General features: G+C 31.5%; 5 protein-coding genes across 5 annotated transcripts; 2 read left to right on the forward strand and 3 right to left on the reverse strand. All coding sequences in view use genetic code 12, as the record gives it.

Moving 5' to 3' along the window:
• Window positions 1–913: 913 nt before the first annotated feature.
• On the reverse strand, window positions 914–1,402 carry CAALFM_C302250CA (uncharacterized protein; the record flags this gene model as incomplete). Its single annotated transcript, XM_716606.1, has 1 exon — window positions 914–1,402. The coding sequence occupies one exon, from the start codon at window positions 1,400–1,402 to the stop codon at window positions 914–916; it is 489 nt and encodes a 162-aa protein (XP_721699.1).
• A 188-nt stretch (window positions 1,403–1,590) lies between these two features.
• Window positions 1,591–3,351, reverse strand: CAALFM_C302260CA (cyclin-dependent serine/threonine protein kinase; the record flags this gene model as incomplete). Its single annotated transcript, XM_716605.2, has 1 exon — window positions 1,591–3,351. One exon carries the CDS (start codon window positions 3,349–3,351, stop codon window positions 1,591–1,593), a length of 1,761 nt encoding a protein of 586 aa, XP_721698.1.
• Window positions 3,352–4,991: 1,640 nt separating this feature from the next.
• Window positions 4,992–5,216, forward strand: CAALFM_C302270WA (uncharacterized protein; the record flags this gene model as incomplete). The annotated part of the gene is made up of 1 exon (XM_019475296.1): window positions 4,992–5,216. One exon carries the CDS (start codon window positions 4,992–4,994, stop codon window positions 5,214–5,216), a length of 225 nt encoding a protein of 74 aa, XP_019330841.1.
• A 663-nt stretch (window positions 5,217–5,879) lies between these two features.
• Window positions 5,880–8,021, reverse strand: GFA1 (glutamine--fructose-6-phosphate transaminase (isomerizing); the record flags this gene model as incomplete). Its single annotated transcript, XM_716604.2, has 1 exon — window positions 5,880–8,021. One exon carries the CDS (start codon window positions 8,019–8,021, stop codon window positions 5,880–5,882), a length of 2,142 nt encoding a protein of 713 aa, XP_721697.2.
• A 1,878-nt stretch (window positions 8,022–9,899) lies between these two features.
• Window positions 9,900–11,072, forward strand: CAALFM_C302290WA (uncharacterized protein; the record flags this gene model as incomplete). Its single annotated transcript, XM_716603.1, has 1 exon — window positions 9,900–11,072. The coding sequence occupies one exon, from the start codon at window positions 9,900–9,902 to the stop codon at window positions 11,070–11,072; it is 1,173 nt and encodes a 390-aa protein (XP_721696.1).
• Between the last annotated feature and the right edge of the window lie 166 nt (window positions 11,073–11,238).

The following is an 11,238-nucleotide window of genomic DNA, read 5'->3' on the forward strand; positions in this document are numbered from 1 at the left end:
TTACTTTATTTCTATAACTTATTGTTGGAATGAACACAATTAATAAAAGCATTGATTAAATTGCCTTTATTGTATTTTTGTTTGATATTCTTAATCTCCTGTAAATGTAGTTTGTAAAGGAAAAAGGAACACACGAGAGAAAACTTGCAGATTATACCAGAATCACAAAACCCATTTGGCAATTCTTGCATTTTCTGTTATTCTCCTTGAGTCTCGTTAAATAATCAATTTGACAAGCGTGAATGTAAATTCTTGGTATTTGTAGAATTCTTAGAAAATATAATATTCTAACCACTATCAAGTTATCAAACCACAAAAAAGATATGTGAAAGATGTACAATTATATCCAATCAAATTGATGCCGTGGTATTCTTACAAGCCGTGGTACTGAATTGGTAACCAAGAGATAATCTCCAAGTTACATAGCATAATCGACGCGTTCAATTAAAACATGGTTTGACAATAACAGATGTTGTCAATTCAATTTATCTCTCTTTTTTATCTCTATTGGGTTAAAACATCAATTGGTTGCTTGTTGTGGTGATTGGTTATTTATTATTGATTAAGGGTAGGAATCAAAGGGGGATGAATAAATTTTTACAACCAAAATAAGATGTTTCATCATTAGAGTTTCAATAGTTTGACTGTTGCAAGTGAAACAGATACTTTTAAACTTTAAGATAATTATTATTGGAAACATAGCGTTTCAGGGTTTTCTTTAAAAAAAAGTTTGATTAGTTTTGAAACGGGTGGAGAGGGGGGGAAGGGTTTCCAAACTTTATTGTTATTTGGTCTAAAACTTCTTGATAATGAATTTGATTCAATTTTTTTTGGTTGCAATATTTCACTCAAAATGAAAAAAAAAAAAAAAAAAAAATTCTACTAAAACATCTTATTACTAAACATCAATATTTTATCCTGTAGAAAAACATTCAGGGTATTGTAATAATTGTAATTGCCAAGATTGATCAGAATTCAATTCTTCACATTCTTGTTGTATCAATTTAATATAATAACATAAACATGATTTATCTTTAATACTCCTACTACCAGTACCATTGCTGGTGTATTGAGATTCTCCCTTAATGGTACAATTCTTTATTTTAAATGAAGTTGATTCTGATAATTTCATACATTCAATTATTGATCTATTATTAATGGCTTTACTGAAAATAGTAGTATAAGGAAACAATAGTTTTTGATCAAGAGGTTTCATGAATGATGGAGGTGAATTTGGACTATTATTGGATAAAACACCAATTGTGAAAACATATATCATGAACAAGAACAACTTAATACACATTTTGAGAACTCTATAGGGAATAGAAACTATAACCCAAGAAGAAAGAGAAAAGATAATGTGAAGTACAATAAATATTGAGATTGGTCTAAGAGTTTTCATTATTTCGTTCTGATGCTTATTTAGTATGCCATACTATCTGTAAGTTTTCAATAAATCCGTTTGGTGCTTATACATTTTACATAACAGTCTTTGGTTATAATACAAATTTATTTCGTACATAAGTTATATATCATGCATGAAACTATTTTTTGAATCGAACCACTTTTTTCGTTTCTGATCAGACTTAACTAGGTTGTTTTAGTATCAAGACTTTTCTCTTCCATTTTATTATGCTCTTCAACACTATCAACAATTTTCAGATCAATTTCACTTGACCTATTCTTATTGTCATCTCCATTCACTAATTTTTCAGAATACGTTATGGCATCAACAGAATCCACTTCTTCCTTTATGGAATTTACTGCACTTGCCTCAGCAGGAGCAGAAGCAACAGCAGGAGCAGCAGCAGCTTTTTTACTAGCAGCCAATTGAGCATCTTCTTCTTCTTTTATTCTTTTCCTTTCTGCACGTCTTCTTTTTTTAGTTTCAAATTCATGCCATTCTCCTTGTATATCTTTCAAAAAATATAATGGTTTTGGTTGAGGATCTTGTTGGAAATATTCATGATTTAATGCTTCTTCAGCTGTAGGTCTTAATTTAGGATTTAATTGTAATAATTGTTCAGCTAATTTGAATGCTGGTACTGACATTGATTCACTATATTTTTGAGCAAATTTACTCTTGACGTTAATTTTCGGTTTCAACATTTCAAACCATGGTAATTGATCAATTTCGGGCCAATTTTGTAAAGTTGGAGTCCCCATAATATTAAAAATTCGACATAATTGACTAACTTCATCCATACCTCTAAATGCTGCCATTTTACAATATAATTCAATCAATAAACAACCAACACCCCATACATCTACTTCTCGTCCATAATCTGTGGCCCCTAATAATAATTCTGGTGGTCGATACCATATGGTGATTACTCGATTGGTATAATCTGGTTTTTCATTAGCACCCACTATTTTCATTGTACGAGCAAGACCAAAATCAGCAATTTTCAATCGTCCAATATTATCTAATAATATATTTGATCCTTTAATATCACGATGAATTATTCTTTTTTTATGTAAATAATTTAATCCTTCCATCAATTGTTTGAAAATAAATTTTCGATGACATTCTTGTAATTGTAAATCTGGATGAGTTAATAACCCGGTTAAATCATGATCCAAATAATCGAAAACCATATATATTTGATTATATTCAACCATCATTTCTAATAATCCAACAATATTAGCATGGTCAAATGATTGTAATAATTTAATTTCTCGAATTGCCGTAATGGGGAATCCTTCCTTTTCTGATTCTAATCGTAATTTTTTCATGGCCACATATTCTCCAGTTAATTTATGTTGAGCTTTATATACTTTCCCATATGTTCCTTCACCAACTTGCAGAACTCTTTGATATATATTGGGACGATTTGTCGTCTTGATACAATAAATTTGTTCAAGGGATAATTTCTGTTTCTCTGGTTGTCTTGCCCTTCTATAATTATCAACGTTGCCATTGCCATTTCCATTTCCACCATCCATCTCATTAAATCCCTGTCTTGGTCCCTTTGGAATTGGTATTCTGTTGGAGTTAGAATTGAAATCACGTCTTTTCCGGAAGCTTGCTGGTCCCGAAGGCAACGGTCTTTTCATTCCAGATGCATAAGAATCTCTTGGCCCTTTGGGTGATGGATGCAGAGCCGTTGCACCAGATAACGATGATGGTGATTCTCTATGTGGTATTGATGATGCAGGTCTATTCTCTTGTTGTTGGTATCGGTCATTGTCAGGTCGATAGTTATCCCTCTCTGCCAGCCTTTTTGGGCCAGAAGGAATGTAACTATCTCTATTACGATTGTCTCGACGTTGAGGTATATAAGATGATCGACTTTGATAACCACCACGTTGTGGGTTTCTAGGGCCTCTTGGTCTATATCTATCTGACATTGGGGGATATTGTTGTTGTTGTTGTTGATGAATATGATGGGAAAATAATGACTTTGATGAAAAAAAAACCAAAGGAAAAAAAAGTGAGTGAATGAATGAATTGTGAGAGACAGAAGAAAAAATGTTTCAATGTAATTTTTTGCTAGCAGGGCAAAAATTGAAGTGACTTAAGTGTGGTGAGTAGTAGTGCTCAAAACAATAAAGTAGAGATTTATCCTGTTGAAATCCCCCTCATATTGTCAAATCCAAACCCATCTTAACCAATTGATGTCTTTTAAAGTAACATGTTATCCAAAACAACCCATATTATCAACTCATAGCATCAAAAAAACATATGTAGGAAAGATTTTTACAGTGGGAAAATAAGAACGCAATAACAAAAAAAAAATAAGAGTAACAAAAGAACAAACGGAGGCAACCTCTCAAACCAGCAAACTCAAAAAACCATGACGCATAGTAAACCCAATATGAAAATAAAGTACCAACTGAAGGAAAGAACACTCAAATACTGTTTTCAGTTAAGCCGTTATTTACTGATTGCGTGTATCAGTAGATTCAGCTTGTCTTCCATATTCATCTGTTGAAACCTCGAGCCGATGATGTTGTCGATAACAAGTGTAGTTGCGCTAACTATGATGATTCTATTTGAACCAATCTCATAAAAGTATAATTCACATTTAGTTGGTGACTTAATGCCATCATATTCATGGAAGTAGGACCCAGTTTTTGAACATGCCCAAAAAGATTCTCCAAACTATTGCTCTTTCTTAGTTATAAAGCACCAAGTACTTTCATAACTTGCTATATATCCAAATATACTTATGCCCGTTGCTGAAATCATGCAAACTTTGTGAATGTAAGATACATGGGTTTCTTTCTAATAATATCGACTATGATTATTGGGTAAACCTACCTAAATTAAAAAAAGTCATTTCATTTAGGAGTATGAATATAACCCAAGTTTACAATAACAAATCTGTTTATCCTTCACCTGTCAATAGTTGATAGAAACGAATGCATATATCAAGGAAAACAGAAAAACAACTGAATATTCTTTGTCTGATTAATTCTATAATTTTTTTTTTTGGTCAAGAAAATAATAATAATAATAAAAAAAAAAGACTGTTACTACTATAATGTTAACCCGGAATAAATAAAAGTACACGACAAATATTATTTTTTCTTTTGGCCGTGTAGGCTCGCCCCCCTCCCCCCCGTTTCATAATTTATCACCAAGTCAACCCAAACTCAAACTCAAACTCAAATTGTGTATCATCCTTATTATCAATTATGCAAAATCAAGCGAGAATGAAAACAACAACAGAACAGCCCAAATAACTAAAAGAGAAAAAAAATTTGAAATCACACACACAAAAACTAAACAACCCATTACATTTCTTTTGATTTTTGATTAGATTTCATCAAAAGTATTACTATTCTTTGATTTTAAAGTTCGGATAAAAGATATCAAGTTCTGATTAGCTGTTCAATTTTGATACTTATTAGAGACGAATCCTATCTACAATCCTCAAAAAGATAGAGTCAACCCCAACCTTACAGGATTTTAACAGATTAAATACATATAATACGTATCCTCCTCCCTCCTCCCCCCTCTTATATTCCATATAACCATTAGCTAGATGTTTAAAATGATTGGCAGATTAGCTCATATTTCATTTGATTTAGTATTAATTTCCGGATTTTTAGCAGGAGTTAAACGTACTACTGGAATAACTCCCAATTTAGATAGTATTGAAAATAAAGATGTACAATATTATGCTACAAAATATTTAAATTTAGGTGAATCAGTATTTGATAATACTGCTGCATTTTTAGGTAATTCCCAATATTTCACCAGGAAATGAGAAATGAGAAATGATTTGACCGCTCCCCCAAGAATAGTTGGATGAATGAAAAAGAATCTTGGCTTAATTCAAAATTGTTGTGGTGATGGTAGCCAAAATCGATTGAACTCCCTTTCCTATGGGGCTATTTTGTGGTTATTGGTATATTTCTCTTATTTTGTTTATTCTTTCACACGTGTATATATACATATATATATATTTACATGTTCTTGTATCTAGTGATAAATATATTTATTATAATTATTTAAGGAAAATATGTAATAGTCAAATTACGTTAATAACTTGTATTTCTAATTGAGCATATAAACTTACATAGTAGTAGTGAAAGACGACAAAGGCGTCAAAGGAGAGTATATGTATATGCCTGACCCTGGTGGTGATGATGATAATACTTGGTAGTCTGATAACAGAGGAAAGATTAAGAGAACCTTGTATTGTGCTAGAGTCGTCTATACTAGCTGACAAAATTTTGAATTTGAATTTACAAGAGCCCCCCCCTTAAGAGATTAAACGTTCAATGCAATTGTAAGCTTCCTACAACAATATTAATGATATTATTTATATATATATTAAACACTAGAACCAAATTAACCTTTCTATTTGACACACTCCACACAGACTCTTAAAACTAATAAAAACACACACAGACATCATACATTTTCATTACTCAACAGTAACTGATTTAGCCAAGTTACGAGGGAAATCAACATCAATACCTCTATTCACAGCCAACCAATAACTAATCAATTGTAATGGAATAACATTTAATAACCCTTGTAAACAATCAACGGTTTCTGGAACTTCTAAAGTAGTATGAACTTTATCATTAGAAATAATAGCATCACCTTCATTACAAATAACAATTGGTCTACCATCTCTAGCAGTGACTTGTTCAATAGCGGACATAACTTTAGGAAATAATGAATCTCTAGTGGCAAAGGCAATAATTGGTAAATCTTCATCGACTAATGCTAATATACCATGTTTTAATTCACCAGCTAATACCCCTTCAGAATGCATATAAGAAATTTCTTTAATTTTTAAAGCCCCTTCTAAAGCAGTAGCAAATTGATAACCTCTACCTAATAATAATAAAGATTTTTGATCATTCAATGAACTATTACATAAATCTTTGATCTTGTTTTCTAATTTCAAAACTTGTTTAATTTGTTCAGGGATTTTTTGTAAACCTTTAATAATTTCTTCATGTCTTCCCTTTCTGGAAATAGAATCATTAGATAAAGAAAGGGCAAACATCACCAAGGCAATATATTGAGATGTGTAAGCTTTAGTTGAGGCAACACCAATTTCTGGCCCAGCATTAATATGAACCCCACAATGGGTTTGTCTAGACATTGAAGAACCAACAGAGTTAACGATACCAACAGTTAAAGCTCCTCTTTCCAAACAATATTGTAAAGCCAAAATGGAGTCGGCAGTTTCACCCGATTGAGAAACAAATACACAAGTATCATCTCTGAAAACTGGAGATCTTCTATCCAAGAAATCAGAAGCTAATTCAACCGAAACGGGGATTTCTGTCAATTCTTCAAAAATTGATCTCGTGGCTAAACATGAATGATATGAAGTACCACAAGCAATCATAATGATTCTTCTACATCTTCTAATTGTAGATAACCATGATTTTAATCCACCAAGGGTAACAACACAATTTTCAAAATCAATTCTACCTCTCATAGTATTAAAAGCAGAATCTGGTTGTTCGAAAATTTCTTTTTGCATAAAATGTTTATAGGGGCCTTTCATAATTTCATTCAATTCCATTTCTAAAGTTTGAATTGGTCTAACAGTAGATTCCCCAGCAGATTTAGTCGAAGCTCTATGAATACGTAATTCCCCATCATAGATATGAGCAATATCATCATCTTCTAAAAATAAAACTTTTTTGGTGTGTTGAACCACTGATGCAGGATCAGAAGATAAAAAGAATTCAACTGGCATAGGTAAATCATCTTCAGAAAGGAAAGCTCTTGATTGAGAAGTTCTTAAATTTTGTTCACCTGGAGCCACTGGGATAAAGCCCAATTCAGCAGCTGAAGTGGCACCATTATGATTGATTTGTGGTTGTTGTGGTCGATGTTGCTGTTGAGCTTCAAATTCAACGTCAACAAAATCAACTTTTAATTTCTTATCAGTTTTAACACCAACCAATAATGGAGAACCTTTTCTAGTACCACAAACTTCTCCAGGATAATGATAAGATTTAACTAATAACCCATAAGAACCTTCTAATTCATGCAAAACTTGTTTAGTCAATTCATTAAGATCAGGGAAAACACCAGCTTTAACATTCAAATCATAAAAATGTTTAAATAATTTAGCAATACATTCAGTATCAGTTTCACTTTCAAAAACATGTCCTTTTGATAAAAGATATTTTCTTAAAGCAGCATAATTAGTAATAATACCATTATGAACAACAATGAATTCCCCCTTTGGATCTGATTTATGAGGATGACAATTTTCAGTTTTTGGTTGACCATGTGTAGCCCATCTAGTATGAGCAATACCAACATGATTATCAAAAATGGCCGATCTATCGATTTGATCATCAATGATTTTTTGTTTCAAAACTTTAACTTTACCAGTAGTTTTAATAATAATAGAATCCATATATTCTTCATCACCATTAGAAGGATCTTTAGTTAATTTCCCATCAACAGCAATACCTGCTGAATCATAACCTCTATATTCTAATCGTTGCAAACCTTCAATTAAATTATCAATGATTTCACCTTTACTCTTGTCGACCAAGAAATTGACGTAACCAAAAATACCACACATGATTTATAAGATTGATTTTTCTCAAAAAAAAAAAAAAAGCGAATGTATATATGTATATTATTATTCTAATGATTCTTCCCAAAAAAATATATAATTCAAAGATCAATGAACAAAGTGAAAATTGAATTCAATATTGAAATTTGAAATAAGTAAAAACAAAATAAAGTGATGATATCGGAAGTAAAAAGAAAGAAAGAATATAAAGAAATGGAAAAATTTTTTGTTGGAAAAATATTTTTTGAAATGTTTCTTAATGAGAGACAAGTAGTATATTTCAAACTGGTATATATACTGTATAAGTTTGGGAGAGATATACAATGTGTATGTTGGTTAACGGACAACGCCTCCAAAAAAAAAAATTTCACCGTACTACTATTTTATATTTGTGTTTGTTTTCTTCTATCCTGCATAGTAGTTTCTATTTTTGGACACTTTTCAGCTAAAACTAATTTTACCCATACAATATTTGATTTGATCTCTCTCTACTATTACTACTGCTGCCCACGTGATGTCATTAGCTGTTTGACGTGTAGCTTCTGCAAACTTGATTTGTAAAATTATTACTGTTGTTGTTAGTGTTTGGTGGTGGTGGGTAGAATTACTGTGTTGAATTGTTTCAGGGGACATTTCAAATGACACGTAATACCCACGCATGCACACACGCACGCACGCACGCACACCCGCCCATACAAAAAAATTTGGTGTGTGAAATTTTTCTTTTTCTTTTTTTTTCCGTCGAATCAATCACATTGCCTAAAATGGTTAAATTAAAAACATTTGATTGAATTCCAAGTTGGGATTTTTGTATACCACAAAAATATAGAGAGATGCTAGTAGTAGGCAGTACTCCTTTATTAAAATCTGTTCTATTTCTGTTTCTATTTTGGTTACAATGTTGCCATTTTTAATTGAATGACCCAGCACTAGATGTTAAAGTTTCAAGGTCATTCATTGACGATTTTTTCGGCTTTGTTTTGGCCTATTGTTGTTGTGGTTGTTGACTAATTTAATGTTACATTTTAAATGGAATTATTTTTATAATTTCGTATATGGCGTTAAATTCTAATTGTTTACGATTAAACTACATTTGAATGGCTTAGGCTTCTTTAGAGAACAAGAATTGTGTGACTTGTTCTACCAATAGACCATTGGCCAAGAGCATAGAACTGAACATTCTTTTGATTTGTACCACATCGTATCCTGATGAAACGCTATTTTTTTTTTCTTCAAAGGGCCCAAAACCAATCTTGTCGTCAAAATGTTTCATCTATAAGTGACCAAGCATAACTCTCTATTACTACACTAAAAAAAAGAACAAACGACACGTCATTAGAGATGAACATAATACCCCTAGTTTATTTTTATTGTTCATCACTCGTAATAGCAACAATAATAATATTATAGACTATAAAAAAAATGACATGGCAAGCTTTGGTGTGGTAGTTCTTCTTATAATAGTTTGTATAATAAACACCAGACCTAAGCCTGGACTTCTAAAAATAGACAATTTCGTTCCATCGGGCTCTTACACCTATAAAACAATTTATAAACGTAATTACAATTTTTAATGTCATTTTTGTGACCCTGACCATGACTGGGTCTTCGGTATCTTAATAAGGGGATTAAGCAAATACAATAGTTTCCTCCTGCTTCCAATAATGATATCATCTCTTCATACGTGAAAAACAATGCATCACGTGACAAAGTGTTTTCGTGTACCATGGAGAATTTTTTCTTGTGGGCTGAATTACTACTAATTGGCTACACTAAACGTTTCTCCAATAAAAATAAGACAATCTTACGATAATAGAAGTAAGGACGCAAGTAAACACTAGATAATTATTGGCACTATATTTAAGGAATTTCCCTAATTCTACTATGCTACGAGTTAACACATTAAGTAGATGCTTGAAAGAAGTGAGATTTACGAGACCACTACCTTTCTATCGGTTCAATTCATCGTCAACTACAACCACAACTACAACTTCTTCTCCACCTTCGGTGTCGGTGACCAACATTAAACGTGCCACAAAGAATATCCCCAAGAAGAAAATTGGAGCTCAAAAACTTCGTCGTACCGATGATTCGAAATTCCAACATGAATCAGCTAGTTATATCTTATCATTACTAAATGCCAATCGACAAGAGACCCCATCCCCTAAAGAATTGGAAAAATATTTATCAATAGTTACATCAGTCACCGTTGGAGATTCGATTGATTTTGATAAATTATTAACTCAAATCAAAGGATATGAATATCAAATAGTGATACCTGAAGAAGTTATAAATATTCTGACTCTGACAACAAATTTAATGATATTATCCAATGGTACATTAGTTGGATGGAATTTAACTGAAGAAGAAATTGTTCAATTTTTACCAATATTAGAAGATGATTGTATTGAAAATAAGTTTGATGCTTTTGAAAGTGAAGAAATTGATTGGATAGAATTAAAACAACAATTACCCCAAGATCCATTAAATCAAGGTACATCATATTTACATGGAGAAATCATGGTTATACAAGGTCCAACTATGGAAAAAAGATTATTAGATATGGCCGCATTTGCCGTTGGTTTATCTCGATCAACAAGATTATCAATTTTAGAAACTCAATTGGAAGATTATCTACATTTAACTAAGAAAAATTCGGAAATATTAGCTAATGGGAAACAAATCACCACCACTGAACATGAATTTTTAAAAATCACGGGTCAATTATTTTTATTAAGAGGGAAATTAAATCTTTATAGTGAATTAATTGATACCCCAGATTTATATTGGAGTGAACCAACATTAGAAAAAATTTATTATAGTATATCGAAAATTTTAGATATTAATTCTCGAATATCAATCTTGAATAGAAAATTAGATTATGCTACTGAAGAACAACGAGCATTTTTAAGTGTATTGAATGAAAAAAAGGGGACAAGATTAGAATGGATTATTATTTGGTTGATTTTAATTGAAGTTTGTTTTGAAATATTCCATTTTTATGAAAAATATGAAGAAAAACAAAATAAGAGACTAAATGTGAAAGAAGATAGATAGTATATAGAGATGTATTTTGAAGAGTCATGTAAATAGTTAGAATACCATACCCTCAAATGTACATAGAATTTTTTAAGTGTAATTTTTTAGTTTGTTTCATCGTTAAATAATATAGGAAGTGTGTGTGTGGTGTGGTGTGTTCATGCAATTCATGTTAAAAATCATC

The sequence above is a fragment of the Candida albicans genome, chromosome 3, assembly GCF_000182965.3.
Source record: "Candida albicans SC5314 chromosome 3, complete sequence".
NCBI classification, from domain to species: Eukaryota; Fungi; Ascomycota; class Pichiomycetes; order Serinales; family Debaryomycetaceae; genus Candida; species Candida albicans.